Genomic DNA, 15470 nt, shown 5'->3' with positions numbered 1-15470 from the left:
AGTAAAAAGGTATAATTTCGATTCATTCACACCAGATAGCTATTGTTGTTGTGTGTTTTTTGTTGTTGTTGTTGGTTTTTTTGTTTTTTGTTTTTAAATCCTGTTTTTACTGATTACAGAGAGAGAGGAAGAAAGAGAGAGAGAAACATTAATGATGAAAGAGAATCATGGATCAACTGCCTCCTGCACGCTCCTGACTGGGCTCAAACCAGAAACTCAGGCCTGTGCCCTGACCGGGAAGCGAACCCCTGACCTCCTGGTTCATAGGTCAATGCTCAACCCCTGAGCCACGCCCGCAGGATTGTGGTCGTCTCTTTCTTTGACAATCTGAGGGCAAAGAGGCCCAACTGAAGAGTCAGGTGTCCCGTGGCAGCCTGCCGCCCCCGCCAGGGGACTCCGCCGCCAGCACCGAGGGCAGACGCTGCCATGCTGCCCACGTCCACACAGAGCCTCGTCCCTGCCCCCCCCCCACACACACACAAACCCAGGAGGCAGGCCCTGGCCTGCGAGGACGCACAGGGCCCGCGTTTAGGAAAAGACGCTTTGACCGCGGGACCAGGCGCTCGGGGCCTGGCAGGTCCCAGGCTGGCACGTGGGCAGGGAGGGGGGCCTGCTCCCAGCTGGCCGCCGGGGCCCGCCGGTGTCTGCGAGGCCTGTACAGGGGGTAAACTGAGGCTCAGAGGGCAGTGAGCGGGCTCCGGCACAGCCTCCTACCCCTACTCCTGGCCACTGCTCCGAGAGCCCTGGGAACAAGCTGTCAGCAGCGCTCGGGCCAGCTCCTGGACCAGGACCCCGTCTCCGCCTGCGGGACCGGGACTGTCCCGGGAGACCGACACTGGCCGGTGGGCACGGGTCCGAGGGGGCGGTGGGGCCGTGCCCGGAGGGAGGCAGCCAGCGGAGCGGGTGGCCTGGCTCTGGAGACCCTAGGCCACAGCCAACCGAGGCCCAGGGGCCCTGAACCGGGGGCAGGGAAAGCGTGAGAGCCCGCAGGAGAGAGGGTGCTCCCCGCGGCGAGGTGAGCACAGGCAGAGGAAGCGGCGTACGCATGGCGGACGCAGGACAGACACACGGACGGACGGACGGACGGACAGACAGACGGACGGACAGTGGCCTCGGGGAGGCAGGCAGTCAGGCTCAGGACAGACAGACACACAGACTGATGGACGGATGGACAGACGGACGGGCACACAGACGGACGGACGGACACACAGACGGACGGACGGACACACGGACGGACCGGTGGATGGACACAGGGACGGACGGGCACACAGACGGACAAAGGACAGACAGCGGCCGCGGGGAGGCGGCGGTCAGGCTTACTTCAGCAGCTTGACGTTACACATGATCAGCTCCTTCCAGTTCACGAAGGTCATGGCGCCCTCCTTCTCCGTCAGCATCTCGGCCTCCATCAGGGGCTTCTGGAAGATCTGGACAGACAGCAGCTTCAGAGCGGGGCCCGGAGCCTTTCTGGGGCCCTGGCTGGGGGGGCCAGCCTGCTCGCCCAGGGCACAGCGAGGCCGGTACCCGGCCGCCCACCGTCCAACCTGCCGCCAGGGCGTGGGCACAGGGCACAGGGCACAGGGCACAGGGCACAGGGCACAGGGCACAGGGCATGGGCACAGGGCACAGGGCACAGGGCGTGGGCACAGGGCACAGGGCGTGGGCACAGGGCACAGGGCACAGGGCACAGGGCACAGGGCACAGGGCGTGGGCACAGGGCACAGGGCGTGGGCACAGGGCACAGGGCACAGGGCACAGGGCGTGGGCACAGGGCACAGGGTGTGGGCACGGGACACAGGGCACAGGGCGTGGGCACAGGGCACAGGGCACAGGGTGTGGGGACCCCTCTGCCAGGGCACTCACACACACACACACACAGAGGTTACCTCGGTGACCAACCCCCCACACACACACATGCACACGCACACACACGCACGACCGTTACCTCGGTGACCAGCCATACACACACACTCACAGTCACACACACACGCACACGCACACGCACCTCGGTGACCAGCTGCAGGTCGCTGACGTAGTTCTCCTCGGTGACGATGAGCTCGTGGATGTAGCCCTGCCGCTTCCGCTCCGTGGGGGTCAGCATGTCCAGCAGGTGGAGGTCGGAGCACCCTGCAAGACACGCCCGCAGCGGTCACGTCCGGGGGCCGGCGAGGGGCTGCTGCCCGCCGCCTCGCTCCGGGCGCTGCGTGTGTGCCCCAGCCCCACAGACAGTCCCGTCCCCGCCTGGCGCCGGTGGTGACCGTGTTCGGAAACGGTCTCGCCGGCAAGCTCACACTGCGTCCACGTGGCCTGTCCCACGCCCGTCCGGGCAGGAGGACAGGGCGGACAGACCCAGCCCGGAGCTCAGAGGAGCTCACGCTGCGTCTGCGTGGCCCGTCCCACGCCCGTCCGGGCAGGAGGACAGGGCGGACAGACCGACAGCCCGGAGCTCAGAGGAGCTCACGCTGCGTCCACGTGGCCCGTCCCACGCCCACGTCTGGGCAGGAGGACAGGGCGGACAGACCCAGCCCGGAGCTCAGAGGAGCTCACGCTGTGTCTGCGTGGCCCGTCCCACGCCCGTCCGGGCAGGAGGACAGGGCGGACAGACCGACAGCCCGGAGCTCAGAGGAGCTCACGCTGCGTCCACATGGCCCGTCCCACACCCGTCCGGGCAGGAGGACAGGGCGGACAGACCGACAGCCCGGAGCTCAGAGGAGCTCACGCTGTGTCCACATGGCCCGTCCCACGCCCGTCCGGGCAGGAGGACAGGGCGGACAGGCCCAGCCCGGAGCTCAGAGGAGCTCACGCTGTGTTCACATGGCCCGTCCCACGCCCGTCCGGGCAGGAGGACAGGGCGGACAGGCCCAGCCCGCAGGCGGCCGCGGGAGCGCCTGGCACACACTCTCCCGGGGCCGTGGAGGCGGCCGGCCTGCCCGACGGCGGCTCCCGTGTCCAGCCCGTGAGGGTCCGTGCCCGTTGTCAGGCCGGCCACCAGCGTGGTCCTCGGTCACACACCGCGCCGGCCGGCCTCGCGGCCCACCGCTGCCCCCAAAGCCACCGGCGTCGGCCCATCTCCTGCAGCTCCGCTGGGCAGCGTAGGAGCCGGCGTGGGCGTGTCCGAGCTCAGAGACCACTTGTCTCCGACTCGCAGGCGAGGAAACGGCTCCCGCGCTCTTGGCCGTGGTGACACCCAAGCCCACCTGACACTCTGCCCCTGCGGGCTCTGCCCCTGACGGCTCTGCCCCTGACACTCTGCCCCTGACACTCTGCCCCTGACACTCTGCCCCTGACACTCTGCCCCTGACACTCTGCCCCTGCGGGCTCTGCCCCAGCCGGGCTCTGCCCCTGACACTCTGCCCCAGACCCTGGAGTTGGGCCCTGGCTGCAGGTGGGACCCGGTGACGCGTGCTGCGCCCCGATGGCCCGGACGCCCCCCAGGCGGGTGCATGTCCCCCAGGCCAGCCCGGGCCAGTGGAACCCGCAGGAGCCCGCAGGCACACGGGCTGCCCTGCCAGGCCGGACGGCGAGGGCTGGGGGCGCCCTCCTCGGCCCTTGGCTGGGTCTGGAGGGCTGGGCTGTGGGCAGAGGCTGCCCGGCCGCTGTGCCGTGAGGGGGCTCTGTTCTCGGGAGAAGCTTCCAGCCGGGGGCCACCCCCTTCCATCAGCGGGTCTTCGTTCTCCCAGAAACCGGCGTGAGACCCGGAGCCCCCGCTGGCGGGGTGGGCGTCCATTTCACTTGTTCTCATCCCTCCTCCCCCCAGGGGCGCCTGGGGCACAGGCCAGCCCCCGGCAGGGGCAGCCCCAGCGTGGCCGGGAGGTCAGGCCGCCAGGCCGTGCTCAGCCCGGGGCCCGGAGTCCGCACCTGACGGCGGGAGCGGGGGGCGGCTCTGGCCCCGGGTCCCTCCGGCTCCCTCTCCCGGAGCCGGCTCGGCTGACCCGTCTGAGAGCCGGAGCCTGTGAGGGTTCCTAGCAAAGGCCCCCGGCCCCGGCCCCGGCCCCGGCCCGGCCCGGCGCCCTCCGCAGTGCGGCGGCCTCACCCCACGGCCGGCGGGACGGGCGGGACGGGCGGGGAGGCCGGGAGCAGCCAGGACAGCGCCCTCGTCAGGCCCGTCCTCCCCGTGGATGGTCCTCCCGCAGCCTCGAGCCCAGAGGAGCCTCCGGCCGTCTGCGCCGCCCGCCCGCCGCCCGCTCCGCCTGCCCGGCCCTCCGCCTGCCCGGCCCTCCGCCTGCCCGGCCCTCCGCCTGCCCGGCCCTCCGCCTGCCCGGCCCTCCACCCGCCGCCCGCTCCGCCTGCCCGCCGCCTGCCCGGCCCTCCGCCCGCCCGGCCCTCCGCCCGCCCGGCCGCTCCGCCCGCCGCCCGCTCCGCCCGCCCGGCCCTCCGCCCGCCGCCCGCTCCGCCTGCCCGCCCGCTCCGCCTGCCCGGCCCTCCGCCTGCCCGCCCGCTCCGCCTGCCCGGCCTCCGCCTGCCCGGCCCTCCGCCTGCCCGCCCGCTCCGCCTGCCCGCCCGCTCCGCCTGCCCGGCCCTCCGCCTGCCCGGCCCTCCGCCTGCCCGCCCGCTCCGCCTGCCCGCCCGCTCCGCCTGCCCGGCGCTCCGCCTGCCCGGCCGCTCCGCCTGCCCGGCCGCTCCGCCTGCCCGGCCGCTCCGCCTGCCCGGCCGCTCCGCCTGCCCGGCCGCTCCGCCTGCCCAGCGCGGGTGTGGTGACGGGAACGGCCACCAGCGGCCTCTGCGGCCGCCCGCCGGCCGGAGGGAGCGGCCAGGCCCCCGGCCCGCTCTCCCGGGGCGGCCCCAGGAACAGCCTCGAGCTGGGGGCAGGCTCAGGCCTCCGCCCTCACACCCTCTCCTGCCGGTGACCCCGCACCCAGGACCAGGGCCTTCGGGTCGCGGCCGGGAGGCAGCCCTGCACGGGGTGGCGTGAGCCCGGCTCTCAGGACCTGCCTCCCCACGGGCCCGCCCCCACCGGGCAGGCGGGCCCTGGCCGACCCTGTTCCATGTCCTGTCGGTCAGCTTCCCCTGGAGAACGCGATGGCGCTGGACTCCTGCCCCCCAAAACACACCTGCACACTGAATACAACATACACACCGCACACAGAATACACACATGTATACTGCACACAGAATACTGCACACAGAACACACACCGCACACAACACACACACATGTATACTGCACACAGAACACACACCGCACACAAAACACACACATGTATACTGCACACAGAATGCTGCGCACAGAACACACACACATGTATACTGCACACAGAATACACACCGCACACAAAACACACACATGTATACTGCACACAGAATACTGCACACAGAACACACACATGTATACTGCACACAGAATACACACCGCACACAAAACACACACATGTGTACTGCACACAGAATACTGCACACAGAATACACACCGCACACAGAATACACACATGTATACTGCACACAGAATACTGCACACAGAACACACACCGCACACAAAACACACACATGTATACTGCACACAGAATACACACCGCACACAACACACACACATGTATACTGCACACAGAATACTGCGCACAGAACACACACACATGTATACTGCACACAGAATACACACCGCACACAAAACACACACATGTGTACTGCACACAGAATACTGCACACAGAATACATACATGTATACTGCACACAGAATACTGCACACAGAACACACACCGCACACAAAACACACACATGTATACTGCACACAGAATACACACCGCACACAACACACACACATGTATACTGCACACAGAATACACACCGCACACAACACACACACATGTATACTGCACACAGAATACACACCGCACACAAAATACACACGAGCACGCGGCACACAAAACTACACACATATGCACACTGCACACAACATACACACACACCGCGCACAACTCACACGTGCACACGGCACACAACATGCACACGCGTGCACACCGTTTTGCAGGGGTCTCAGCCCTCACGCTTGTTCCTGGCTCTCACTCACTCGCTCCCGGTATTTGCCGGTGTCCTCCCACCAGCCTGGCGCTGACTGTGCGGATTCAGACGGAAAAGGAGCGCCCCCCGCAGAGCTTAGGGCTGGGAACCTTGGGGTTCAGTGGGCCCCGCCCCCACCGAGTGGCCCCGCCCTCCCACAGGCCCAGGCAGTGCTGCCCCGCCAGGGAGCGGGCGGTACTGCACCCTCGCAGCCCCAGAGCTGCCGCCGGCACGTGGTGGCTGGACCAGGACGGGCAGGCGGCCTGCAGTGCCGGACGGGGCTGCCCACCCAATGCACCCGCATCCGGTGAGAAGCAGTCCCCCGCTGGACGGCGACAGCCCGGCCAGGCCAGGCCAGGCGGCTGCGCGATGGTGCGATGGGCCCAGGATGAGCGGCCTGGCTGCCCGCGAGGAAGGACGAGGGAGGCGCTGGGTCCGGAGCTCCTGAGGCGCGGAGCGGCCGGCGTGCGGTCCCGGGCTCGGAGCCGGAGCCGCAGCCGGAGGCCCTGCCCACGTGTGAGGGTGCGAGGGCTGTTCCCGGGGCGGGGCCGGCGGGAGCCGAGGACCCGTGCCGCCCTCTGCCCGCCCCGGTCAGCGGACATCAGTCCTGCCGCTCCGTCCACGGGACGGTGTCTCTGGGTTGGCCTGACTGCGGGGCCCGAGCCTCGGCCCCGTCTGCTGCAGGCGCCCCCCCCCCCCGCCCCCCGGCCCGGGAATGGGCCTAATGAGGCCTCGGGCAGGCGGCCGGAGCGGGAGGCCGGGGCCCCGGGGGCGGGACGCAGGCCGGGCCTCTGAGCTGCGGGCGGCCCTCCTGGTGGGGCCCGTCGGGGGGACTGAGCAGGACTCTGGCCGGTCCCGGAGGCCGCAGAGTCTAAACCCCCAGCACCCGCTCCAGCCTGTACACGGCTGGGGCGCTGAGCCATCGAGACGGGGGAGGAAATGACTGGGACCAGCCAGCGCGTGGTTTCCCGTCAGCGCCATCTTCACGCCACCGAAGGCGTGGCGTCCCTGCAGCACTGGGGTCTCCTTGCCGGCGGCCGTACATCAGTCCTTTGGGTGCAGAGGCAGCTGGGTGCCAGAGGAGAGACGCTTCTGATGGGTGCCAGGCGGCGGGGGTGTGACTGGAGGCTTCTGGGAATATGTCCTGGAGCAGGAGGGCCAGAGCGGGCCTTCCAGAGGCCAATGGCGGGCGGGGCGGGCGGCGGGAGGTCCCGGCGGAGCAGAGGAGGGAGCAGACGCTGGGTGACGGGTGGATGGCAAGCGGGTGAGTCCTAAGTCACATCCCCTCCCTCACTGGCCGGTCACGGGCGGCCCCAGGCTGTAGTGTTCAGTGAGAGACGGCCCAGCCTGTCCGTGGTTCTCCTGCCGTGGTGACGCCCCGGAAACACCCGAAATGACACCCCTCCAGCTCAGCGCCCTCAGAGGCGTCCTCTCGCCACCCCCTCCCCCCCGGACCCAGCCCGCCCGCGGCTCCCGCCGCCATGGCGTCCTCCTGTTCCCGCTGGAGGAATAAAGCATAAAAGAAGCTCAAAGCTCACTCCCCGGAGGCTCTGAGGCCTGCTTCCCGGCAACAAACAAACTCATAAAAATCCCGACTTCGGCCTGGGCGGAGGGAGCCTGGTGGCCAGTGTGAGCGCCCCTCACCCCCCCCCCCCCCCCCAGCTCTGTGCCTGCACGGCCTCCTGGGACCTTCCCCAGTGACCCTGTGTGGTAGCTACTGCTGTCCCCAGGGCGCAGAAAGGAAACTGAGGCACGGGGACGGTCAGTACGTGCCCAAGTCTCAGTTAATTATTGGCAGCGGGAGTCTGGCCCACAGCACCCGCCCTCAGCCACTGCGCCCGCCTGGCCGGGAGGGCGGGTGTCAGGCCCTCCGGCTGTGACAAGCTCCCCGGTCTGGCACTCGGACGACACAAACACTGTCTCAGCCTGGAGTTTGGACGTCCAAGGTCATGGTGCAGCAGGTCTGCTTTCCTCAGAGGCCTCTCCCCTCCTAGCAGGCACGCTGTTTCTGCGGGTCCTCACGTGGCCTTCCTTCCCACGTGATCATCTAACAGTGTTTCCCAAACGTTTGCCATATGTGTCCCCTTCTATAATTTTCCTAACGCTGAGTGCCCCTCGTACTCATGAGAACGTAGAATTAGGCGCAGCTAAGCACGGTGCATGCATATCCCCACCAAACTCCGGGGCAATGCGTACCCCACCAGACTCCTCCCGCCCCCTGGGGTGCGCGTTCCGCACTCTGGGAAACACTGCTCTATGACAGCGGTGCTCCAATCTCCTGCTTGCAGGGACGGAGGCAGGACGGGGCTCGGTCCAATGGCCAGTCTCCACGAAGGCCCCCTCGGCGGCCCTGAGGGTGAGGGTTCAGCATGTGAACTCGGGGGACACAATTCAGCCCGAACCGGTGGGCACACAGCTGAGAGGCCTGTCTCCGCCTCTGGCTGCAGAGCAGGGAGCTGGGCTGCCTGTCCCTGTGGCCCCGGCCGGCGGGGCCCGGGGCCGTGGCCCTGGAGCCAATGCCCCACAGAATCCCTGCAGGCCGGGGGCCGGGCAGCCGCGCCCCCAAACGCCAGCCTGGCCCACAGGGCGCTGCTCCGGGAGCCGTCCCCGGGGGCGAGCACTGGGTCCCCCGTCGCCCGCACTCGCACGCTGCCCCCTTTGGGACGGGCCAGCCTGAGCCATGGCCCCCTCGGGGGGAGACACCCCCAAACCACACGGCAGCGGCTCTGAGGACGAAGCGTGAGTCTGTCCTGGGTTTGTCTCTCACACAGTCCCCCCCAAAGGCTGTGCAGGGCCTCAGCCACCCAGGGGGCTGGGGCAGACTGACCACAGGAGGTCCCTCTCCGTCCACGGCACAGCCTCGTGGGAAGGAAGGAGCCTGTGGGACGAGGGGCAACCAGGACTATCCACACACTGTCCACACACTGCCCACTGCTCTGTCCACCTGGACTGTCCACTCCATTGTCCATCCCGGACTGTCCACACACTGTCCACACACTGTCCATTCAGGACTGTCCACCCGGACTGTCCACCCAGGACTGTCCACTCCATTGTCCACCCAACTGCCCACCCTGGACTGTCCACACAGGACTGTCCACCCTGGACTGCCCACCACACTGTCCACCCGGACTGTCCACCACACTGTCCACCACACTGTCCACCCGGACCGTCCACCACATTGTCCACCACACTGTCCACACGGGACTGTCCACCACACTGTCCACCTCGGACTGTCCACACAGGACTGTCCAACCTGGACTGCCCACCACACTGTCCACCTGGACTGTCCACCATACTGTCCACCCCGGACTGCCCACCACACTGTCCACCACACTGTCCACCCTGGACTGTCCACCCTGGACTGTCCACCCTGGGCTGTTCACCCTGGACTGCCCTCCACACTGTCCACCCGCACTGTCCACCCGGACTGTCCACCTCCCTGTCCACCCGGACTGTCCGCCCCTGAGCCTGTGGCCTGCGGGGCCCTGGCCTGGCGAAGGGCCCGGGCGGTGCCCAGTGCTCACTGCTGCTCGGTGGCAGGGGCCCGGCCAGGAGCTCCGTCTCATCGGGAGGAGCCTCCCGCAGCCGTGCCCGGGCCCAGGGCCATGTGACCGCACCTGGGGCTCGGACCCCGGCCGTCCCTGTCAGACGGGCTGCCAGGCGGGAGGGGATGGGCACCCGGAGGGGCAGACACAGGGCACTGCCAGCCGGGCCTTCAGCGGTGTCAGTGGGACACGGAGCCCAGGGGCAGCCGATGGCTGGGTGGTGGGGGTCCCGGGAGCCCAGCCCACGCAGCACCCGCCACCCCCTCAGGGTGTGCGGGCACTGGGCCCCGGGCCCGGCCTGGGCTGTCACCGTCCCCAGCAGAGACAGACCCCGTACCGCGGCCCGCTGCCCGCTGCCCTCCCGCAGCCGCCTGGGGCAGGGAGGACAGTGGCCGGGCCCTCGGGGGCTGCTGAGCCGTGGAGCCGGGCGGGGAGCCTGGCTGGGCCTGGCAGTGCCCGCGCTGGCGCCCACGGGGAGGTGCTGGGAAGCAGCCTGCTGGTGGCCGGCCCGCGGAGGGGAAGGCGTGGCTCCCTGAGGAGGGGGGCACAGGGTGCAGGTGAGGGCCCGCCCCGAGCTCCGGTCTCCCCGCCTGGGGGGTGGCTGTGCGGACGGTGCCCAGTCAGAGAGGGTGTCCTTGCGGAGGGGGTGGGGGAGAGGGGGCCAGGAGCCCGCCCACCCTCAGGCCTTCGCACTCGCTGCTCCTCGGGCTCAGAGCCCTTCCCGTGGCCTCTGCCTCGGACCCGCAGCCAGCCTCCCGCCGTGTCTCCAGGGCGGCCTCTCGGCCCGCCGCCCGGCCTGACCTCGGCCACGCCCGGCCTGGCCACTCCGTCCCGTCCCGCCCAGCAGCTGCAGGGACTTGGCTGCCTGAGCCGCCGGCCTCCACAGCTCAGAGATGTGTCCCCCTTCCAGGGCGGGCTGGCCGCCGGGGCCGTGTGGGCAGGCGGGCCCCGTCTCCCGGGGGACGCCCAGGCCTTTGGCACAGCGTGGGGGCCGGGGGGCGGGGCATGAGGAGGAGGGGGAGGGGGAGGCACATCGCTGGGGCTGCTGTGAGGATACAGGCCCGGGGCCTCCCGTGGCCTCAGCACTCCGAGGGCTCAGAGGGCCCAGCTCCGCGGGAGGCCCGGCCAACACAGCCTCCAAGGCCCAAGGCTCAGGTGCTGAGCGGCCTGTGGGTGCCCAGGGCGGGCAGGAGGGGCTGTGGGTTCCCAGGGCGGGCAGGAGGGCTGTGGGTGCCCAGGGCAGGCAGGAGGGGCTGTGGGTGCCCAGGGCGGGCAGGAGGGCTGTGGGTGCCCATAGGGGGCAGGAGGGGCTGTGGGTGCCCAGGGGGCAGGAGGGGCTGTGGGTGCCCAGGGGGCAGGAGGGCTGTGGGTGCCCAGGGGGCAGGAGGGGCTGTGGGTGCCCAGGGCGGGCAGGAGGGGCTGTGGGTGCCCAGGGGGCAGGAGGGGCTGTGGGTGCCCAGGGGGCAGGAGGGGCTGTGGGTGTCCAGGGCGGGCAGGAGGGCCTGTGGGTGCCACAGGGGGCAGGAGGGCCTGTGGGTGCCCAGGGGGCAGGAGGGCCTGTGGGTGCCCAGGGGGCAGGAGGGGCTGTGGGTGCCCAGGGGGCAGGAGGGGCTGTGGGTGCCCAGGGGGCAGGAGGGGCTGTGGGTGCCAGGGGGCAGGAGGGGCTGTGGGTGCCAGGGGGCAGGAGGGGCTGTGGGTGCCCAGGGGGCAGGAGGGGCTGTGGGTGCCCAGGGGGCAGGAGGGGCTGTGGGTGCCCAGGGCGGGCAGGAGGGGCTGTGGGTGCCCAGGGGGCAGGAGGGGCTGTGGGTGCCCAGGGGGCAGGAGGGGCTGTGGGTGCCCACAGGGGGCAGGAGGGGCTGTGGGTGCCACAGGGGGCAGGAGGGGCTGTGGGTGCCCAGGGCGGGCAGAAGGGGCTGTGGGTGCCCAAGGTGGGCAGAAGGGGCTGTGGGTGCCCAGGGGGCAGGAGGGGCTGTGGGTGTCACAGGGGGCAGGAGGGGCTGTGGGTGCCCAGGGGGCAGGAGGGGCTGTGGGTGCCCAGGGCGGGCAGGAGGGGCCTCCACTGTGAGCTGCTGGGGGGCTGCCTGGGAGAGGCTGTGGGCAGCCCTGCCTTGTGCCCGGGAAGTCTGACTGGAGCTCGCGGAGCTGCGGGTGCTTTCCCTCCGAGACCCCCGCGCTGAAAAGTGCGAAAATGCAGGCAGGCTGGTCTACTTCCCGCCGTCACAGAGGAGGTGGGCACTGCGCCCGCCCTGGCGCCCCAGCGCTGCCTCCCGGGAACGAATGGCAGAGCGGGCGGGAGCAGAAGCTGGCTATGGCGCCGTCCCCTCAGCCCTGCCTCTGGGACACCCGTCCGCGCTCGCCGTGGCTGTCACCGTCGGAGTGGGGACTGGAGGTGGGGGCCTGGTTTGTCCTGAGCTTGTGCATTGAGGAGGCGCAGGAGGTGCCAGCCAGCCCGGCAGCCAGGGAGCCCCACCAGGGCTGCAGCGCTGTTCTCTGGCGGGGAGTGGGGGCCCCGAGAACCGCACTGGCTCCCAGACCCTCCGAGTTCTCAGCTCCAAGGCACAAGTGCCCCTCTGCCCCAGTCCGCGGGGCACCCACCCACCCGCTGGCCTGCGGGGGGGGCCTGGAGGGGGGCAGGGACAAGGGAAGGGGGCAGCGGGGGCCTTGGGCTGTGCGGAGTGGGCAGCGCCCCTGCCTCCTGGTCTGGGGGGACGGACCAGGAGTCCGTCCAATGTCAGGAGTTGCTGGCTGAGTGGGGAGCCGCGCCTCCGGCTCCGGCCAGATGTGGGGTTTGGTGTGGAGGGCACGGTGCCTCTGCCTCCGGGGGCACTTCTCTCGCTGTGTGCCGGCCCCCTGCGCCCCGTTAGGAGCTGCAGCCAGGACCGCCCGCCTCCCCCTCAGCCTGTGGACGTACAGCCAGCGGCCTCACAAGCTGCCAGAGGATTTACCGCCGACTCATTTTTCACAAACTAGACCCTGGGGGCATCTGGGGCTGGCGTTTGTGGAGAGGACTGTCCTGAGCACTGGGGAGCGAGGAGAGGGGAGTAATGGGGTGCTGGCTGCACCCGCAGACGCCTGCAGCTCACTGTCCGGTCAGAGCCTGGGCTGAGTGACACTCGCCTGGCAGTGGGTGCTGACGGCCTCCCGGGAGGGTGCGCGGACCTTAGAGGCCCGGCCATCCCGACAGCCGCGTCCCTTCCTGCCCAACCCGGGCCAGGCACCCCGGGTGAGGCACCCCGAGCTGAGGCACCCAGGCTGGAGGCACCCTGAGCTGGGGTACCACGGGCTGGGGCACCCCGGGCTGGGGCACCCCCCGAGCCGAGGCACCCAGGCTGGAGGCACCCTGAGCTGAGGCTCCCAGGGCTGAGGCACCCAGGCTGGAGGCACCCCGAGCTGGGGCACCCCGGCCTGAGGCACCCAGGCTGGAGGCACCCCGAGCTGAGGCACCCCGAGCCGAGGCACCCAGGGCTGAGGCACCCAGGCTGGAGGCACCCCGAGCTGAGGCACCCCGAGCCGAGGCACCCAGGGCTGAGGCACCCAGGCTGGAGGCACCCTGAGCTGAGGCTCCCAGGGCTGAGGCACCCTGGCCTGAGGCACCCTGAGCTGAGGCACCCCGGGTGAGGCACCCAGGCTGGAGGCACCCCGAGCTGAGGCACCCAGGCTGGAGGCACCCCGAGCTGGGGCACCCCGAGCCGAGGCACCCAGGGCTGAGGCACCCAGGCTGGAGGCTGGCAGAGCTGGGGCTGGGCCTGAGAGTGCTCCCCGGGACAGGAACGGGGACCAAGCTCGCTGCCTGCCCTGGGCCTGTGCAGGACCCTCCACCCAGAGGCGCCACCGCGCCCCTTCCCAGCCCCCTGGGGTCCTGCCTCTCCTCAGGGCTCAGCTCCAGGCCCCCTCCCCCGGGAAGGTTCTGTGTCGCCTGGACACCCCCGGCCCCCCGGCCGGTCCTTGCTGCCTGGCCTCCCGATTCTCCTAAGGGGGACTCGGCTCCTCATCTCTTACACACACTGACCCCAGGACCCCAGGGGGGCGCCCACACCTCGGATCCCCAAATGTTTGCTGATCCGCAGGAAATGGCTTTCCCGAGGCAGGGGCGGACCCGCAGGCAGAGCCGTGAGCTGTCAGGGCACGGGCGCTGTCACAGCTCCATGCGCGCACTCGTGTACTTCTGCCAGGCGACGCATGTGCGAGGCGGGACGAACAGTGACCGTGTGGGAGGGTGAGCGTGCCATCGTTACCCACACTTTCTGATGTTAACAGGCCCTTATTGTGGCCACCTTGGGGAGACGGGTTTTGAATCCCGCACCCACTCACACGGTCAGCGGAGCAGTAACAGCTCCGGCCCCATGAGCTGGTGACCGCTCGCCGGCAGGAGGTTCTGGTAGAGGCCAGGCTGCAGGGGCCGCAGCTGGCACACGGGCAGGGCGGGCACGTGCAGGGGGGCGGCTGTGGAGGACACGGAGGAGGTGAGGTCTGTGCTTCGGGGGCACGGCCTCACCCACGTGTGGGCAGCAGCGTCACACCGCCAGGTCCCGGCAAGAACACAGAGACACCCGTTGAGCTTTTATAGGAAGAATTTAATTATCTATACACGTCACTATTCCAAAGAGGAGTTACAGTTGTTAAAGCCGCAGGCTTGTATATTTATATATTGTACATTCGTATCCGTGGAAACACTGAAGCGCAGGGGAGCCCAGGGTCCCCGCAGCCAGCACAGTCCCCCAGGGAGAGCCGGACACACAGGTCGCTACGGGTCAGAGTCAGGTTAGAGCGGCTAGGCTGTGCTTGCGGCTCCCGCCCGCCCGTGCTGTGGGCTGTGGGCAGCGGGCACGAGTGTTCAGAGACACACAGGCTTCGGCTACGACACCTACAGACAGGGACGCGGGCCCCGGACACGCTGCGGAAGCCCCCAGTCTGGTTAGAAATGTAAACATCGGAAACTGCAGGGAGACGTCTATACATTCTTTGTCAAGAAAATGACTTGTTCAAAATGTGTCATTCCGTGAAAAGTCACCGGAAGAACACGCCATGTAACAGACACGAGGAGACTGTGTAATACTGTTGCTATGACAACCCGATGGCATCGCCTACTGATGTATGGATGAAAACACGCAGAGTTTGAACCCAAAACAGAAAACACCAACGCAACCCGGTTCTCTGAGCCGGACAGAACCAGTTGCTCTCAGGTGGCCACGAGGTGGCTCACATCACACCAATGCCATCGCCGTGGGCGGACCCGTCTTATGTACAGTGTGGTTACATGCTCACAGGGGACGTCTGGATCACACACACAGACCGCACGCCGGTCGCTCGCTGGTTCTACGCGTCTGGGACACACACTGACCCTCTGCTCCCACCGCCGGGACCCCGCCCGTGGAGCTGGCGCCGGGCGCGTCTCAGCCTCACGGACACAGGGGACGTTTACAGCACATGCAGCATTCCTTGATAGTGGGTCTTTTTGCAAAACCAAAATAGCAAAGGAGTAATCTCTTTATTTATTTTATTAAAAGGCTAAAATATATATTTAAAAATAATTTTAAAACGATCGGAAGCACCTGTGCAAAGGTGGGGCAGTCAATGTGAGTCACTAGGAAAGCCACAAAAGGACCCACTACCCTGTGTGTGTGTAATTTTTGCTTCTATCTCTGCGAGTAGTGACTCCACGTTGCCATCACGTGCAACTAAGGTCAAATGAGGTAAACTGCTCTGCAGTGAGTTCTTCTACTCGGAAGGCAGTAGGTGATCATGCTGGAAGTCACATGATCAAGGCTGCATCTCCCATCATCCCTCTGGGCAGTGATATGGGATAGTGGGTCTCTTTGAGGACTTTCAAGCCTGAGGGGGGATGGACAACATATGATTCCTAGAAAAAGGAGGAAAACAACACATAAGCAAAACAAAACAATGAGCAAAATCCAAGCTAGGAAAATGATCA

At 68.0% G+C, this 15470-nt stretch overlaps 1 protein-coding gene across 6 annotated transcripts in view; it reads right to left on the bottom strand.

The window, feature by feature from the left end:
* ITSN1 (intersectin 1) overlaps window positions 1-15470 on the bottom strand; it is a 147821-nt gene that overhangs the window by 29693 nt on the left and 102658 nt on the right. For 5 of the 6 annotated variants that reach the window (XM_045579840.1, XM_045579839.1, XM_045579842.1 and 2 more), the window contains 2 exons: window positions 2006-2127; window positions 1321-1427 (listed from right to left, as the gene is read on the bottom strand). In XM_045579840.1, the coding sequence (XP_045435796.1) occupies window positions 1321-1427; window positions 2006-2127 (229 nt within the window). Of the gene's footprint in view, window positions 1-1320; window positions 1428-2005; window positions 2128-14094; window positions 15399-15470 lie in introns of those variants that run through there. The other variant, XM_045579844.1, reaches the window with a different exon arrangement.

This window comes from Pipistrellus kuhlii, unplaced genomic scaffold, assembly GCF_014108245.1.
Source record: "Pipistrellus kuhlii isolate mPipKuh1 unplaced genomic scaffold, mPipKuh1.p scaffold_m20_p_118, whole genome shotgun sequence".
NCBI lineage: Eukaryota > Metazoa > Chordata > Mammalia > Chiroptera > Vespertilionidae > Pipistrellus > Pipistrellus kuhlii.
Note: the sequence above shows the minus strand (reverse complement) of the source record. Positions and strands in the feature narration are given on the sequence as shown.